Genomic DNA, 19,050 nt, shown 5'->3' on the forward strand with positions numbered 1-19,050 from the left:
CCTGAAGTTCACCATGAAGGACAGGCTGGCTGGTCAGCAAGCTCTAGGCTCTACCTGGACCACCTCTATAGAGATTAGGGATTATAAGTACATGCCACCAGTCCTGTTTTGTGTTTGTTTTTTTAAACAAACAAACCACCATGAGTCTGGGTTACTGGACTTAAGCCCTCAAGCATCTTACCAATTGATTTATCTCCACAGCCCCAAACTCTTGGATTAGGTCATGTGCTCTGTTAGCTATCATCAGTTATATGCTACCTTGGTGGTGGTAGTACAGAACTATTCAGTCACTGCTAAATAAAACAGTACAATGATTCCCACTTCACTCTTTAGTGCATGTATCATACTTCCCTGAAAATCTTGAATGAAAGAAATGATAAGGAGAAATTACACCTTAATCACACCTTAGTAACTATAAAAAACTAATGGCATTATCAACAAGACTAAAGATGTTGAAATCAACTGAAAACTGGTTTAAAACATAAACACCCAAAAACTAATGTTCATTTACTATCATGAAAGAACTTAAGTGTACTCAATGCTATCTTTTGGGTCTTTAGTGGTCCCCAAAGGTCCATGCATTAGAGGCTTGGTCCTTAGCTTAGGGGGACTTACTGAGAGGTCTTTAGATTATGGGTACTGGTCTTTTCTTTTTGGTCCTAACCATTAAGTGAGAAGTTTTGCTCTGCCAAACATGCTACCTTGTCATAGATCTAGTCATAAGCTGAACATGAACTGGAACCTCTGAGATTGTGAGTCCAAGTGAATCTCTTCTCCCTATAAACTGAGTTGCATCCAATATTTCTCACAGAGACAGAAAGCAGATGAACACATTTATTAAAACAAAACAAAACAAAACAAAACTTTAAACAAACAAATTTTTTTTTAAAGTCCAAAAGCTTAATGTTGGTCTGGTGAGATGGCTCTCCAGGTAAAGGCACCTGATGGCCACCAAGCCTGATGACCCAAGTTGATCCCTGGGATCCACATGGTGAAAGGCAGGGATTGAGTCCCACAAGACCTCCACACTTGTGATATGCACACACCGACATACACATACATCAAAAAAAAAAAAAAAAGGTATATAAAAAAAGCTTAATAATTAAAACTTCCATTTATAGGGCAAACCCTAGTGGTAGAGTGCGTGCCTATGATGTGAGATCCTGGGTTCAGTTCCAAGCATGAAATTCTCTCTCTCTCTCACACACACACACACACACACACACACACACACACACACACACAATCACTCTTATCCTGTCCCTCCCTTCTTCCTCCCTCCTTCTGTAATACTTTGAGGTCTTCTGACCTTCTCTTGAACTTTGCATCATGTCAAACAAAGTGAGCCTTAATGGTGACACAGAGTTAAGAACTAGTAAATTAAAGCCCAAGAATCACCTGAATTTCTCTAGGTGCAGTTTTCTAGTTAGTTTGTGAATGTTCTTAATCAGTCCATAATTACAAATAATTTTCTTCATTGTTCTTAAAAATGCAGTATCACAGATAGAAAACTAGCACTCATAAATAAAAATCAAAGTGACCCAAGGGAAAACAAATTAATTCTGGTTACCTGGGCTTTTCTGGCACATCAGAAGGATTACTGCAAAATGGTTCCTGATAAATAGTTTCTGAAAGATCATGATCCAACAAAGTTGCCACGATTTCCTCCCTACTTGGTGGGGACATAAGTGGTTTCAGAATGTGAGCAGTTCGAGGAGTAAAAACGCCATTTTTAGATTGTAAGGGAGAACTGGTAGACCGTGGTGAACTATCAGGAGTTGGTGTCAATACATCATTGTTTCTTGAAACATACAATTCTAAATCTTCAGAAGCTGCATCCACAAGTTCCCCATCAGGGGAGGAAAGTATGGTAGTAAAAGAGGTATTAACTGATTCAAGAGACTGTTCCATTTCTTTTCTGTTATGACCTTGAATCCAGTCTGAACTGCTTGCCTGTGGGAGACTGAGAAATACTTCTTTACTCACTGAACTCCTATTCACTCTGGATTTTTCATTTAGACAGCTCTCTGCTTGCTGGACACAGAAAGACTCCATTATTGAATTGGAACGAGATGTCAGAGGATGAAAGCTATTTTTCCACTGGCTGTGCCGATGATTTTCATTGTTATCTATAGATGATTTCTCAAAAAGTTCAGGGTTTAAAGTACTGGATCTAATCCATGGGCTTGAATCAGAGACATGATGCTTCTCCTCACTACAACTCTGTTTGTCATGACTTAAAAGCTCATTCTTTTCTATAGCTTGTCCTGGGAAAAGATCCTGAACAGCGTCGCTTAGAAACTTCTGAGGCAAATTCTGATCAGCTGGAATGAACTGACTACCAGAGTAAAAGCTACAAAATCCCGTCTGACCAATTGTGTTAATATCAAAATTATAATTATGTTCAGGAGACAAGCTATCTTCAAGTGAATAACAACTTTCAAAGCCTGGATCTGAAAAAAGGATGGGACTATCATCTGATAGGGCATTATCCACCTGGCCAGAGCTCTGTAGGTTTAGACCCCTGGGGGTTTGCTCCTTAAGTTTCGTTCTTCTGGGAGTCCGGGGTTTTCTGGGAGACGTCACCGGTCGTGTCCGTTTATTTGCTTTCTTAGGCTCAACAGAAACAGAAATGTTCTTCTCTGGCTGATTACCAGATGGTGAGTCTTGTGGGACATTCGCACTTTGTGCTTTCTGCTGTCGTTTTTGTAACAATTCCTTTAGAACAGCTAGCCCAGACTGTCCCTCACCAAATGCTGAAGGTGAAGGTGATGCATTTTGAGTTTTACACGGAGGCAGTGCTTTGGTTTGTGAAATTGCTTCTGACAGTGACCTTTGTTTTACCTTTTCAGGCTTAAAATTCGACATATCTAAAATAAAGCCCCTGTGTTTCTGCTCCCACGCTATTTGTTTGATGGGACTTCTCAAAGAAGTTACAAAACAATTAGGTGTCTGGCTTTCCTCAGAAGCTGCATTGCCTGGAGAACAAGTGTCACTGTGTTTTGACTGTTCTGACACGCACACAGTCTGCTGCTGACTGTCTTTGCAGTACAAAAAATTAGGGGCACAGACCTGTCCTGGCTTTGACTCCAGGGGACTGTGGAATTCATTTGACTTTCCAACAGATGACACACCGTCTTTTTGTATATTTGCACTCTCCTCGGTCTTTGGAGACATTATACCTGAAGATATCTGTGTACTTTGTGCTACCTGAGACAAATGGTTGGAAAGGTCAAATATGCTTTTCTGAATCAGGGTTGATTCCTTTCGAGTAAACATAGCACTTTGATTAAGAGACCTCTGAATATTCATTTTTGAGATTCCAGGTCCTATAGAACTATAAACAACTGATGAGCTGGGGAATGTTTGCAAATCCACAGGCTTCTTGCTTTCTAAGAAAGAGGAAAAGCAGTTAGACAGCTTCTGCTGTGTATTAAGTCCAGTGGGTTGGCAAGTAGAAAGTGGATGATCCACAGCAGGACCTGTTTGCAACATCTCTTTCTGCTTAAAAAGTGCTTGAGCACCAGAGCTACTCGAGAGCTCAGACCCGCTCTGGTGGTTGAGTGCCAGCCTGGTTTCAGCCTCAGGCTGTGGTTTTACCTTCTCATCTGTAGGTGCCATGTGCTTTCCTGATGTACCTTTCTCATTTGTTCGTTTCTGCTTTGCTCTTGGTTTCTTTTTCCCATCATCTACTAGTTTATTTGTCTGGTTTCGTTTGTTTCTTTTTTTAGTAACTACAGAGGGATTAGCAAGTCTTGCTTTTGACTTCTTAACCTGTGCTCTTGCTCGACTAGTTTTTCCTATACGAGGATTAACAGTCTTAGTGTTAAATGCATTAGGACCCTTAAAAAGCATGGACTCTTTTTCTGCAGCAGCCATAATTTCTTCAGCTCTAGGGTCTGTGGGAGACCAGCAGCGAGGTGGAGAAGAATTGATAGGACTTGTGCTTCTCTCAGAAAGAAAACCTAGCTTCGACATCACGTCACTATAACTCAGGTCACAGTCCTCGGTCTCAGCGATGTAAGATGGCGAGGGAGGAGAAAGGACAGCATGTGTCCGTTTTCTTCTGAAAGATAAAGTTCTTTTAATGTTTTCACTATTTGTTCTTTGTTGCTTACCAGTTTTTTTCTTAGCAGACTTATGTTTTGACTTCCTTCTGTGATTTTTCTTTGGTGTTAGTGGATAAATGGGATATTTGGTTGCAGGGGAGTCAGGAACTTTTGGCCAAAAATCCTTCAAAGGTGCAAGCTTCTTATATAGTTCCATTTTTTCCTCAGTTAATATTACTTGTTTTTCTTTAGAGTCTATTTTACCCAGCTTCACAAGCATATTTTTTCTCCCTCTAAATCTATTAATAATAATATACTTTATAATGACAGGGGGCAGTTTTTTAGACATTTTTCTTCGTTTTCGGGATTTTAGAGTTCCATTTAAATTTTCACCAATTTCCATGGGATGAGGTAGGCTCACTTTTGGGTTGTGTGTTACAAAACTTGACTCGCTATCTTCAGTTTCATAATTCACCTTGCGTTTGGCTCTAAGCGTGTATTTATTTCCGTATAGTCCAAAAGATTGTTCAGTTTCTAAAGAGCCATCTCCAAAATGACAGTCTATAAAATTTTCTGTAGGTGTTTTATTTTCAAACGTCCCATGAGTAGCTTTAATTAAATCATTACTCAATACATTATCCTTCTCAGAAGTACTGCTGTAAGGATTATTATGCACACAACTGTCTTTTGTGGTTCCAGTATCACTACTTTTAGCAGACGTTTCCTGATGACCTAGTAATTTCTTTCTATTTAATTTTAACCGGGAAGGTTTATTGCCAGGCTGTAGTTTGTACGTGACAGGAGATAGTTTCTGTGGTCTACTGAGGCAATTAGAAAGAACAACACTGGGAAAAAACATATAATGTGCTGCCTGCTGGCTGAGACTTGGCTTTTCCATTTTATGCTCTTGGAATTCTTCATATCTGATTTTAAGTTTATTCAGTCCACTCTCATCAGTGATACTATCAAGAGGATGCACCACAGTTCTATTGTCCCCTGAGCACGGCAGCATGTCACAACTGTCAGTTAATGAAGAGGGGAAGATACTATTAAAAGATGTGCTGTTTCCCTTTTCGTTTCCTTCAGAGGACAATTTATTTTTTGAATGACTTAAGTCAGCAAAGTTGAAAGAGTTTTTCCCCAATGTATTCTCACTAGTGTGACGGTTCACATGTATGAAAGGGGCATCCTTTTCAATTTTTCTCATGTTCGTATACTTTCTACTTGGTATTTGTCTTGTAACAGATGGAATATCTTCTTCATAATCAAAAACACTACTTTCACAGGAAGATACCGGCAAAGATTTGTCTTTCTTACACATCTCTTTATGAGAATTATCCGAATGAACAGTACTGCTTAAAGATCCAGAGTATTTCATGGAGTAAGTACTTTCATTTGTAAAAGTGACTGAATTATCTCGACCTTTTTCTGTATTGTTTGGTTGTGCAAGGTCTTCAATCAAATCTTCTTTGTTTAAAATATGGGAAGAAAGGGCACTTGTGTGTTTACACTGAAAGGTAATCTTAGCAGAAGATGGGGGTTCTAACGTAGCAGCATCCTTGTGAAAGATGGAGGGTCTCACTGATAGCTTGCCTGTTGCAATCACTGAAGAGTGGGTTCTAGAATTTTCATTGTTTAATGGATTGTCTAAAATTAGAGAAAGAAAAGAATTTACTCATTCACAGTGCTAATCCCTTAAGGAAGATTTTATACTGTTTGTATGTCTGAAACAGCGACCTGAACAAAAAGGTTAGCCCTATCATCAAGATTATACAACCTAAACAATCAAGAGACATTAGTCATTATTTTAAACATATAGTCTTTTGATCAGAAAAATGTTTAAGGCATATGGGAAAATACTTCCATATTTAAGTTGTTTCATATAATAATATGGTCTTCTTCATGTTATTTGAAATATGGTTAGCATATTTCTTATTTTCTTGTTCTATAGGAATGATATTGATTAAGGTTTACAGAGCTTCAACCAAGCAACTCACAAATATCCTACCATCCTGAATCACAAAATAAGGAATCACATATCTACATTTTTTAAAAAGAAAACTCCTGTAGCAAGACAAAACATAATTGTGTCGCTTACAGCTTCACATACTTATATAGGAGCTATAATTACAGTTTTCAACTAAAGTACACTTTTAGTCACTAAACAACCAAACGCTTACAATAGATTTGTTTTCTTACCACTATTTTCATCTGCAGTTCCATCTAACTGAGGTATAGAAAGATTGGCAAAAAGCAAACTATTATCACTCCACTCCATTTCTTCTTCCGAAGATGAGTCGTCATCTTCAGTTGAACTTCTGTGGGTATTTCTACACAGTGACCTAGAGAATATTAAGACTCACGGTGAGGTTGATTGTTAAAAAAGACGCATCTGGGGCTGGAAAGACGGCTCAGCAGTTAAAAACACCCGCTCTTCTTGTAGAAGACTCTAGTTTCAGTCCCAGAACCCACAGGGTGGCTCACAAGTGTCAGTAAGTCCAGCTTCAGGGGAGCTGACACTCTCTTCTGGTTTTTGTGGGCAATGCATACATGTGGTGCAGACACACATGCAGGCAAACACACACAAAACAAAATTTTAAAAAAATCTTAAAAAAAATGCATCTTAGATGTAAATTTTCTGATTATGATAGTAAAACAATACAAAGATATAAAAATAACATTTCAAAAAGAAAAAAAGAATTATTTTGCTTTATTAACTTGTACTGCTATGGGACCTGCAAAAGTTATTATAAATAGAATTTATAATCTCATTCATGTGAAGTAGAAAGCATCGTAATTCTTACTTAAAGCCATAATAACATCTTGGATTACCCTACCTAGTCATGTCCTTCCTCAGTCTCCCCTTTATCCTATCTGTGGATATGATGTACACACATATGACAAATGAGAATCAAGTGACTCCTAAAAAGGTAGCATCTTAAGCTATTTTAAGGCATTCTTAATGAATCACTAAATTCTGAAATGAAAAATAAGAAAGGTGAGACAGGGCATTCAAATCAGGGCAAGAGAGAAAGTAGCAGTGACCAAGAAGAGCTGGAAGACAATGTGGTAACTGAGTTGATCTTGCAATAGCTACAAAGCAAGGTTACTAAAAATTTTAGGAAAATTTGAGGTTCAGCTAGTCTAAGTTCTGCCCCATATTTATACTTGCCTGGAACTTTCACTCCCATCTAGATGCTCAAAATATTCCTTTCCATAACTAATATTTCCCTTTGGCCTCAACTGCTTGAAAATAGTTTACCCTTTCAGTCTTTTTTACAAATACAATTTGTGATAAAATCACTTTTAAGTGCTCAAAGAAATCTTACATCAGACACCATCTAATTGTCAGTTGTTATTATTATTTAGGTTTTCCAAGACAGGTTTTGTTTTTGTGCAGCCTTGGCTGTCCTAGAACTAGCTCTGTAGACCAGGCTGGCCTCAAACTCAAAGATTCGCCTGCCTCTGCCTCCTGAGTACTCAGATTAAAGGCATGCGCCACCACGCTGGCTAGTTATTATTAGATGCTAATAATTCTAGTCTAACTTTCTATCTGATATAAAAATCTTATTTTTAATCATGGTCTCAACATCTCTCGCTCATACAATCCCTCCTCTCTCTCGCTGATTGGACTCCCGGAGCTCCACCTGGGGCCTGGCCATGGATCTCTGCACCCGCTTCCATCAGTCATTGGATGAGAGTTCTACCACGACAGTTACGGTGTTTGGCCATCCTATCACCAGAGTAGGTGAGTTCGGGCTTTCTCTCGACCATTGCCAGTAGTCTATTGTGGAGATATCTTTGTGGATTTCTGGGGACCTCTCTAGCATTTTGCTTCTTCCTATTCCCATGGGGTCTTCATTTATCATGATGTCTCTTTCCTTGTTCTCCCTCTCTGTTCTTGATTCAGCTGGGATCTCCCGCTCCCCTAAGCTCTCTTTCCCGACCCTTGCCCTTCATTCACTGCCCCCTCACGTCCAGTTTGCTCATGTAGATCCCATCCATTTCTCTGTCGTTGGGCAGGGACAAATAGCCAAACTAGTGGAAACACATGAACTATGAACCAATAGCTGAGGAGCCCCCAACTGGATCAGGCCCTCTGGATAAGTGAGACAGTCGATTAGCTTGAACTGTTTGGGAGGCATCCAGGCAGTGGGACTGGGACCTGTTTTTAGTGCATGAGCTGGTTTTTTGGAGGCTGGGGCCTATGCTGGGACACTTTGCTCAGTCTGAGTGAAGGGAGGAGGGGACTGGACCTGCCCCGACTGAATCTACCAGGCTGAGCTGAATTCCCCAGGGGAGTCCTTGCCCTGGAGGAGATGGGAATGGGGAGTGGGTTGGGGGAGGGCGCGGGAGGAGGGAGGGCAGGGGAATCCGTGGCTGATATGTAAAATTAAATTAAATTATGAAATTTAAAAACTAATAATAAATAAATAAAATAAAAATCTTATTTTTAATAGCTCTGATATATCTCTGCTTTCACGATCTGTATTAAGGGCTTGCTGTCTCACAGGATAACCCTTCAATCATTACTGGCTCTGTTTGTAGCTAACTGCCTTTTTGACATCACATACAATGAATATTTTCAACTTCCATGCTATACTCATGCTTTATCCTCCATCATAAGAACAGATATATGTCATTTTCTCCATGTTAATCTTCAATATATAAATGTCTATCATTTCTCCCTTGACTGTCTAATCAGACCAAATATCCTCTATTCTAAGATCTTTAAAATGGCAGTGTTCACAGATCGCTCTGGTCGTCGTCATCTTCCCTTTACTTTCTCAGTCTTCTTGAACTGTGGTATATGTGGCAAGGCATAACATCTAATATATAGAATACAATTAACAAACTCCTTTCTCTGTTTCTACTATTCAATTTCTCTCTAATATGGTTATGAAATGTTTGAGCCTCAGGGGCAGATTCAAACTAATCAAGCCTAGAGACTGATTATAAAACCACAATACCATCTGTGATGGCTACTCTTGGTTGCCAACCTGACTGAATATGGCATCAATTGAAATGTGTACCTCTGGGCACTCCTGTGAAGGACTTTCCTGACCAGATTATCTGAAGCAGGCAGGCCTACCCTAAACGTGGGCAGCATGTTCTGGTGGCAGCCTAGATAAAAAGGCATGGAAACTTGCTTTGCGTCTGCTTGCCCTCACTCTTGCTGGCATGTCCATCAATCCTGTTGCTGTGGCGTTCCTTCACCAATTTCAGAAAAAAACTTCTTTCGAATTCCAATGTAGACTGAAGAACAGCTGCTCTCCAGGGATCCTCCTGGCCTTCAACAACAGACTGGGCCTGCTGAGACATCAGCCTTGTAGACTGAGCAACTACTAGATTCTTGGCTTTTCCACTGTAAGATAGTCATTGTTGGGATGACCTAGACTGTATTTAGTAAGACAATCTCATAGATCTCCCTTTTATATTATACATTATCTATAGTCATTACAAATATATATTTCTTCTATCAGTTCTGTTCTGTTCATTTGGAGAACCCTGGCTAATACATTAGCTTTTTATTTTATTTTATTTTTTCATTTTGAGGTAAGGTCTTACTATGCAGCCTTGGCTGGTACTAAAGGCACGTGCCACTGGCCCAGCTATTTGCTTATGCTTGGTATTTAATTCACTCAGTCTAAATCAGACCTGAAAGTCACTTCTTATTTTTTAGCTGACACTGTATACTGCTACTTAGACCCATTCACAGTTACTCTCAAAAGGAATTACTCTTTTCAATTTCTGTGGTAAGGGAGAGCTTCAATTTTAACCATTGGCTCCTCAGATGTGTCAATACTGTATATAAAACAGATGTTTTCTAGGCTTGATCTTTTAAAATGTAGCAAATTATTTTGCTTGGAATATTAAATATATGCTACATGAAACAGTCATTTTTAAAAGAGATTTTAAGTCAATTTAGTTCACAAGGCATTTTACAGTATGAATAATAACAAATAATTTTCTACCAAAGTACAGCAGTGACAAAAAGTATTTACTAGAGTAACTGATCTAACTAAAAAAAAATCACCTCTTTTTGGCACAATGTTCTTCAATATCACTGTCCCATCTCTGGGACATCACCAGACTCAGCTCCATTTCCTCTTTTTCAATCTGTGGTGCATTTTCTTCATCATCACTGTTTTGGGGATTCTGGGAGTCTCCAAAGGAGTGACATGGTAATGGTACCCTGCTCTTTTCTCCTTGATAGCCATCACTTTCCAAACCAGCGAGAAGACGGACCAGCGCATCATCAGGACTACTGTCCACTGGAAAACAAGGAAATCAGTCACCAACAAACAGCTAATCAATCTAATAACATCCAAACGATCTAATAACAGGTCAGTTATCAGAAAACACAGCAGGTGCTGGCCCATGCTAACACGAACACAGCTGGTGCAAAGGCTCAGGTGTTGACGATGCAGCCCTCTCATCAAGACGAGCTCCTTAGGCCATCTGAACGAGGAGGATGCAGTGACCTTATTAAAAAGAAGATTCTCAGGTTCCATCTCACATCGACTAAACGAGAATTTCTGAGGTAGGACCCAGGGACTGGTGTTCTTGAAGAGTTGTCCAAGCTTACTTAGGTATGAAGAGCACTAAAGAAAATTTGGTCATAAGTGTTCAAAATAAAACTTATTCAAATCAATGATAGCTAGTTAAGTATAACAAGAAGTACACATGTAAACATCTTATCCTATGCTTAAACTTTATTCACAGGATAGTCAAATAAAATCTAGTTGAGATACATAAAAAAGTTTTGAAAAGTAGTTTATAGTTTGATTTTTATGAAACCATACCATATATACTAAGATTCCTAAAGTTAAAAGTCACAGTATCAAGTGTTAACAAGGTTTTGATGAAACTGGAATTTTCATCTACTGCTGCACAAGTTGTAAAATGTCCTTAATTTCTGGCATACATCTAAAATCCTTACAGTCTTGAAAGTGTGTCTTTTAATATGCTAAAGGTATCAGGATGGGTGTTGGCAACCAGAAAGAGAAAAGCAGATTAGACTGAGTTGACACTCAGTCTCACCCTCCAGCCTTCAGGTTAGTACAGAGTAGCTGATGGATGAGTTGATCACTATTGGTCAATTAGGCATGTCAACATAATGAAACATCCACAAAGCCCAAAGACTGTACATTTCCTTTCATTTGTGGTTCCCGGATTATATACAGATACATAGAATCACACACACATGTGTGTGTTTGTATATATAGACATATATATACATACATATACATATACATATACATACATACATATATATATGATTTCAAAGTAGAAGAAGTAAAACTGTCTAAATGAACTAAGAGGACTTATGGGAGGGAGGGTGAGGTGAGAAAAAGGAGTTAGCGGCTATGAGGGGAAATATTCTCAATGTACAATATATACATTTCAGAAAGTTTAAATAAATAAATAACAAACAAAAAAGGGTGGGGTGTGCAAAACCTCGAATGCCAAAGGACTGAATTTTGAGAGCTTCTGATAGACAGTACATGAGAGTTCCTGGAGCCTGGCATGGATGAACGAGACATGGGCACTTTGTGCCTCTTTGCCCATTCTCAGTATACTCACTGGTTCTGGCTGTTATTGGTAACCTTTGTAACAGGCTTTATAATTCAGTAATAAATCTGCTCGCTCTATTTGGCGATCAATTAATTGAGCCTGGGGAAGGGGTATGGCAGCCCTTACCCATGGAATCAGATATAGTCCAAGTAGATAAGGGCTAGAACCGAATTGAATTAAAGAATATCCAAGTGTTATCCATTCCAGAACTGACTGCTTGCTAGGTATGTATGAAAAAATGCCTGGACATCCAGTGACAAACATGTTCTGTCTTGATTGTTATGGTTAGGAATCTAGGAGAAAATGAGTTTGTTTTCTCCCTGTATCTACACTACATAACCCATTAATTCCACTACCACATGTATAAGCAAGAAAAGAGAAACTATTTTGATGGTTTTATACCTTTTACATCTAGTGACTAAGTCAGCTTATAAAAGAATGGGGTTCACTATACTTCAGTTCACCTTTTCCTTCTCTTTTTCCTACGCTCAGTCATCCCCCACCCCCAGCTGGCTCACTTCCTACTTTCATGATCTACATATATATTCACTTTTCTCCTTCATGTGTTTGTGTGTTGTGTGTGTGTGTGTGTGTGTGTGTGTGTGTGTACAGGTGTCTATACATGTGCAAGTAGAGGTCTAGGGTTGGTGTTGGGGAATCTTTCTCAATTTCTTTTCTACATTTGCTTTTGTGGAAATATTTTTCCATTATAGTTATTTATAAAACGGGATTGATACCAGGAATATATAAATAATTAAAATAAATGCTAAAAAGAGAAATTAGTCAATGACTAGGTAAATGAATTAGTCACAAAAGGAGAAATGCAAATGGCCACTAAATATATAAAAATATATTGAAGCAGGACTTTTTTTTTGAGATAGGGTCTCTCTATGTAGTCCTGGAATTCACCATGTACATCAAGTTGGCCTTGATCTCAGAGATCTGCCTGCTTTTACTTCACATGTGCTGGGATGGGCACCAGGCCAGGCTGAGGCAGTACTCTTAATCAAACCCAGAGCTCACTGATAAAGCTAGTCTCATTAGCCAGTTTACTCCTGGGATTCATCCTCTTTGCCTGCTCAGGACAAAATTACAAGTGGAGTGCCACGATCACCCAGCAGTGACGTGAGTTCAGGGGTTTGAATGCAACTCCTCTTGCTTGTATGGCAAGAACTTGAATTCTATATTCCTTTAAAAATATGTGTTTGTCGGATTTTATGTGCATGGGTATTTTGCTTGCACGTATGTCAGCACCCAAAGAGGAGGGCAGGAGTAGGGCTGGGTACTCTGGGACAGGAATTAAAGACAAGTTACCATATGGGTGCTAGGAATCAAACCTGGCTCCTCTGGAAGAGCAGCCAATGCTCTGAACTACAGTCATCTCTCATTCTCATAACTTAGTTCTTTATGGCAAAAAACAAAACAAAACAAAAAACCAAAAAAACCCCACCACTATATGTATCTAAAGCAAATTCTCCTTCTCTATTTGATTATCTGTTGGTAGACATTTAGACTGATTTGATATCTTGGTTACTGTGACTCAATAATCAGAGACACACTGGCAGCAGTTATCCAAGAGAGAGAGCTATGGTTGAATTACCGGTAAGTGTTACTGTTTTAAGAAACCTCTGTACTATCTTCCATGGTGGCTGCACTATTCCTACTTAACAGTGTGTATTATTATCTTTGTCGTTGCATCCACAGCAGTGTGTCTGTTCTTCTCTTTAGTTCAGTGGTATGTGAGCTCTGGGGCCTCTCAAATGCCAGGTGGAACTTTCTACTCTTAAGCTACACCTCCTTCTCTTTTATCTTTTCTCTTCTTCCCTTTCTCAGAGCCTGGGTCACCTTGGCAGGCCTTGACCTTGCTCTCCTCCTGCCTCAGGCTCCTTAGTGGGTGAGATAACTGGCCCAAAAATTGTTTATTCACTTGATGACAGAGGTTCTGCCTGAGATGAGATGGAATCCCAATGTAATTTTAATTTGTATTTGCTGATGGCTAAGAATATTGAACATTTTCCCCATATACTTCTTGGCCACTTACATTTCTTCTTTTGGGAACCGACTCATAGTTATTGACTTCTGTAAGATTTATTTTTATTTTATGCGTATGAGTGTTAGCATGCATGCATGTATGTATGTATGTGCTCCACAAGCATGCTCAGTACTCATGAAGGTCAGGAGAGAGTGTCACATGCATTGTTGGGAAATGCCATGTGAGTACTGGAAACTGAACCTGGGATGGTGTAAGGAGCAAGCCCTCTTGACTGCTCAGCCATCTCTCCAGTGGCCCCTCCCTTTAGAATTTAATTATCGGTGTTCTTTATATACTCTAGGTTATCAATATTCTGTTAGACAGATGACTAGCAATGAAGCTATTTCCACAAAAGCTTATTATTCCATGAATAAACACATCATAATATTTATAATACCCTCAAATTAGAAACAACCCAAATATACATCAACTGACAAAATGTATTATGATGTAAATGACAGAATATTACTGATCAAGAAAAAGAGAATAAAAGTTATAGCATAGATGAACTTTGAAGACGTTACACTAATTGAAAGCAGCCAGATACAGGTAACCGTTTGAATGATTCCATTTACATGAAATGTTCTAGTTAGGTAAACCTAGTAAAAGAGTGTTTGCCCAGGGGCTCAAAAGAAGTAATTGTTGCTAATGAGTACGTGGATTTTCTGGGGAAGATAAAAATTTTCTGAAATTGGATAATAGTACAGGATGCACAATTATAATAATGCACCTCAATAAATTTTTTAAAGAACATTAAAATAGCCCCACCCTCAATCTACTACACAACCCTTTCCTCTGTACAATGAGGCAACAAGGTAACATATTCTCCATTCACTGAAACAGCAAGTTTTATGTTCTCCTTGCTGATGTTTTAAGAATTTGGTCTAGGGGCTGGAGAGACAGCTCAGTGGTTAAAAGCACATAATTCTCTTGCAGAGGGCCTCAGTTTGGTTCCCAGAAGCTACTTTAGGCAGCTTACAACTGCCTGTAAGTATCAGAGGATCTGATGCCCTCTTCTGACCTCCATGAACACCTGCATATACCACCACCCTCCAACAGACACATTTCAGTCATGCTAACAAATGGAATACAAGATGGAAATATTTGCTTAGAGGTTTTGATAATCATCTACTTCTTAAACCTAAAATTACAATTAGTTTCATTTTTTTTCTGCCTTATTCATTTAGAGCTTTGATAACACTTAAGTTGTTGGAATCGTAAGGCAAGGTGGAGTCCTATCTGCTACTGGTACAACGTATTTGGCTAATGAAATGAATTAGGGATCTGCCACTCACACTCCTTTTTCAATTTCTTAAATTATTCTATGCCCTCTCTTAACTTTTGTTTAGCTACCTTTGATATATATATTAATTTATTCAAATAGAGAAATATATTTGAGATTACAACCTCAAATTAAAACAGTAATGTGTTCATAGGACAATTTCATTTTAAAATTTGATTATTCATTTAAAAGTTAAAAAGTTCCTTATCTGAAATATTTTTAAAATGAGCACATACAATAATTTTTGGACTGCCCACAAGTAAGTTTATGTTCCACCTAGATGAAAATGTAGAGAGGGCATGAGATGGAGCTGGGATCATATCTGGTACTATAAAAATTTAAAAAGGGAAGCAAAGAAGCAGCATTGATGATACCAAGCAAAATAAGAAGCATAATATACAAATGGTTTATGATGACTAAAAGGCATTTAAGATGATACAACACTCAGAAATAATGGTCATGTGCTACACTACCTCAAATTTAGTGGCTAGAATGCAAATTTTCTCATAGTCCAGCAAACCATCCATGGTTTTATTAAATGCTTCATTTGGAGTATTTTTCTCCGATAAGTGTAAGTGGGAGCTGGGGAGATGCTGAGTAGTTAATGTGCTCACTCTGCAAGTGGAAGAGCCAGTTTCCATCCCCAGAAACCCACACAGAAACTGGTGGGCAGAGCCACCCACTTATAAGTCTCGCCCCGGAAGGTGAAGATGGGGGTTCCCCATTGGAGATTCTGCCTCAATGAGTAAGGTTGAAGAACATTTAAGGATGGTTTCTGACATTGTCATGGGGCCTCCAGATGCATGTACACACACATGCCTGCTTATCTCTACACATGTGAAAATATATACATATGTATGCATACTACACACAGAAAATCCTAAGGCAACATGTTTTCACCCAAGGTAGTTACAAGAAAAGGTTTTCTTTCACAGCTGTTTTTAAGGAAAAACTATGCAAAAAAAATTACTTGGTTGAAAATGATGCTTAATTTTTACACTCAGTATTTACTAAATGTGTACTGTTTACTTCTTTGAATCAAACGAAAAATAAAAAACAGAAACTCACTTTGATTAAAACATGACACTTTTACTTACTGAAAGCTGGCGTCTCACTCAGTCTTTGAGTCAAAGGCTGAAAAGTCTGACTGTTTTCCATGAGGTTCAAAATTGCTTCTTCATTAATAAGTGCCTCTTCTACTTTATGTCGAGTGTTACCTTAAGATGACAAAGAATACAAATTGCATTAAGGCAATGGCCAAGGTTCTAATAGTTATCCGCTTACACAATATAGAATTTAAGTTTCAAAATTGTGAAATGTTAGTGAAATATAGAAAATAAAAATGCAATAAAAGCTTAATAGAAAGGCCGCAAGAACATCTTCATCAATCACATATGTTTAAAGAAAAGAAAAAAAAAAGGAAACTAGACACGGAGACCCCCATCTTTAATCCCAGCAGTAGGGAAGCACAGGCAGGCTGAGTTCAGGACCAGTCTGGTCTACTCAGTGAGTTCCAATCTAGCTAGAGCTATACAACAACAGAAACAAAAAGGCTAAACAACATGAATTTCTATATCATCAAATACTTTTAAAAAATTATACCCATATAGTTATATTACTTGGATAAAAATCAGTATTGAGACAAACAATGTGGGTGTATGCTACTGTTTTTGGTTTTTCAAAACAGGGTTTCTCTGTGTAGCCTGCCTGGCTGTCCCAGAACTCACTCTGTAGACCAGGCTATTCTCGAACTCAGAGATCTGCCTGTCTCTGCCTCCTAAGTGCTGCTGGGATTAAAGGTGTGCACCACCACCGCTGGACTGTTACTGTTTTTGTTGTCTATGTTTTTGGAGTAAGATCTCCCGTAGCCCTGTCTGGCCTCTAACTTGTTATGACCTTAACTTTTGATATTTCAGTCTCCCTTCCTAAATGCTGGGAATACAGGCACCTACAACCTCCCTCAGCTCTTGAACAATAAAGTATTTTATTCTCTGTGGTTCAAAAACAAGTAAATTCATTTTACATTCATTGTATATTTTTCAAAAGCTTCTCATTTAATATCTAAAAATAGTTAATTTCAACATTTAACAGAGGGTCTAACGCCCAGAAGGAATCAATAATTTTAAGAACATGGACAAAATGAACCCTATATTATAATCAAGTGTGGCTCACAATCATTTATAATGGGATCTGATGCCCTCTTCTGGCATGCAGGTGTACATGCAGACAGAGCACTCATAAAAAATACATAAAACTTCAAAGAAAAGTAGAAATCTAAATTAAAAAAAAAAAATTAAAGATCTCAATGGGAAAAATTATTCGTCAGCTTGACACAGCCCAGAGTTAGCCAAGGGAGTCTTAACTAACTGCTTTGATCAGACTGGACTGTAAGCATGTCTGTGAAACATTGTCTTGATTGCACCATCCACTGTACATGGTGTTATACCTGGGAGCTAAACAAGGGCCTGGGAGCAAGTCAGGGAGCAGTATTCCTCCATGGGCTCTGCTTCAGTCCCTGACTCCAGGCTCCTGGCTTGAGTTCCTGCCCTGACTTCTTCTTTCAGAAATGAACTGACACCTGGACTCTTATCTCCCAAGTTGTTTATCATAGCAACAGAAAAACAAACGAAAATTAGGAGAGAAATTGGGACTGAGAGTGAGGAGTTGCTGGAAAATGCCTGACCATGTTGGTTTTTTGGAAGGTTGTAGACGTGTTTAGAACTTTGGGATGCAAAAGCCATTGAATGCTCAGACTTACTGAGCTGTTGCTGAGAGAGCTTGGAAGGTGAGAAATGCAGATGCTGGAGACATGGCTTGTGAAGTTTCAGAGGAAAGTTTAAGAGTTCCTCAAAAGGCTATCGGGGCCATTTTATTTATATATTTTAGTTATTTTTTACATTTTAAAATTTTTATATTATTTATATATATTAAAATATATTTTGGTTAGGAATCTGTGCAAGTGTGAGGCTTCAGCCCTACAGGAAGAACTATGGGCAACTGAGGAAAGCTGGGAGTGAGAGAAGTGGCCTTCGCCAGGGAAGAGCACACCAATTGGTTATTCAGTACTGAAACAGTCAACCCTGAAAACATACATACAACTAACATTATACAGACTGAACAGGTTATATTTAGGACTATATAGGCATATACATATAATATATACACACAACAACAATTAGTGAAAAAAGAGGCCATGAATTTGAAGAAGCATGGGCAGGGGTTACTAGGTTTGGAGGGAGGAAAGGGAAGGGAGAAATGTTGTAATTATACTCTCTCTCTCTCTCTCTCTCTCTCTCTCTCTCTCTCACACACACACACACACACACACACACACACACACGAATCTGTGCATGTAAACTTGCGCTTTATTGGGACAATGGCTGCTGCCGAGCTGTGGCTGAAAACTCAGCTGTGATTACTAAGAGATGGGCAACACTGGGCTGAAATCTTGGAAGTCTTTCATTCCTCCGGTCAGCACAGAAGCTGTAGTGGTTGTGGAGAGAGAGTGCCTATCAGGCTGGCACCTCAAAGTATCTCCACTTGGTACTGGTTTGAAATCTTAAGCACTGGCCATATGAAGTTTGGAACTCATAAAAGATGCAAGATTGAAGGGGTCACAGAGAGCAGCTGAGGCCTAGCACCATGTGGCAGGTTTGGAATCCCTGGAGAGGTCATTGATGAAAGCAGTGGAGGTTCCAGCATATTGGAAATACCAGGACCATGGGATTTGCCAACAAGGAGAGTTACAGGTATAGAGTGGAGCCAATGTGTCTGTGAGACGTGTCTTCTGTGCCATAGATGATAGAGAGAAAAGTGTACTATCCAAGCCTTTGGAATCCCGAAGACCAAGAGTGATCACAGATGTTGGACACTGAGCTTTTTTTCTTTTTCTTTTCTTTCTTTCTTTCTTTTTTTTTTTTTTTAAAGACAGGGTTTCTCTGTGTAGCTTTGCACCTTTCCTGGAACTCACTTTGTAGCCCCGACTGGCCTTGAACTCACAGAGATCCGCCTGCCTCTGCCTCCCAAGTGCTAGGATTAAAGGCGTATGCCACCACCCGGTGGACACTGAGCTTTTTACATTATTGGATTTTGGTTTTGCTTTGACTTGA

General features: G+C 38.9%; 1 protein-coding gene and 1 long non-coding RNA gene across 4 annotated transcripts in view; one reads left to right on the forward strand and one right to left on the reverse strand.

Moving 5' to 3' along the window:
- The window catches only part of Rev3l (REV3 like, DNA directed polymerase zeta catalytic subunit), a 153,610-nt gene that overhangs the window by 56,344 nt on the left and 78,216 nt on the right, over nt 1-19,050 (reverse strand). For all 3 annotated transcript variants that reach the window (XR_009380972.1, XM_059272524.1, XM_059272525.1), the window contains 4 exons: nt 16,039-16,158; nt 10,087-10,324; nt 6,249-6,391; nt 1,571-5,696 (listed from right to left, as the gene is read on the reverse strand). Coding sequence is in view for 2 of the 3 variants with exons in the window: in XM_059272524.1 (XP_059128507.1) it covers nt 1,571-5,696; nt 6,249-6,391; nt 10,087-10,324; nt 16,039-16,158 (4,627 nt within the window). In the remaining variant the exon portion in view is untranslated. The remainder of the gene's footprint in view (nt 1-1,570; nt 5,697-6,248; nt 6,392-10,086; nt 10,325-16,038; nt 16,159-19,050) is intronic.
- On the forward strand, nt 5,716-10,722 carry LOC131918429 (uncharacterized). Its single transcript, XR_009380973.1, has 3 exons — nt 5,716-5,798; nt 7,737-7,797; nt 10,267-10,722. It is a non-coding gene; the product is annotated as an uncharacterized LOC131918429 (long non-coding RNA).

The sequence above is a fragment of the Peromyscus eremicus genome, chromosome 8b, assembly GCF_949786415.1.
Source record: "Peromyscus eremicus chromosome 8b, PerEre_H2_v1, whole genome shotgun sequence".
In the NCBI taxonomy this organism is placed as follows: Eukaryota; Metazoa; Chordata; class Mammalia; order Rodentia; family Cricetidae; genus Peromyscus; species Peromyscus eremicus.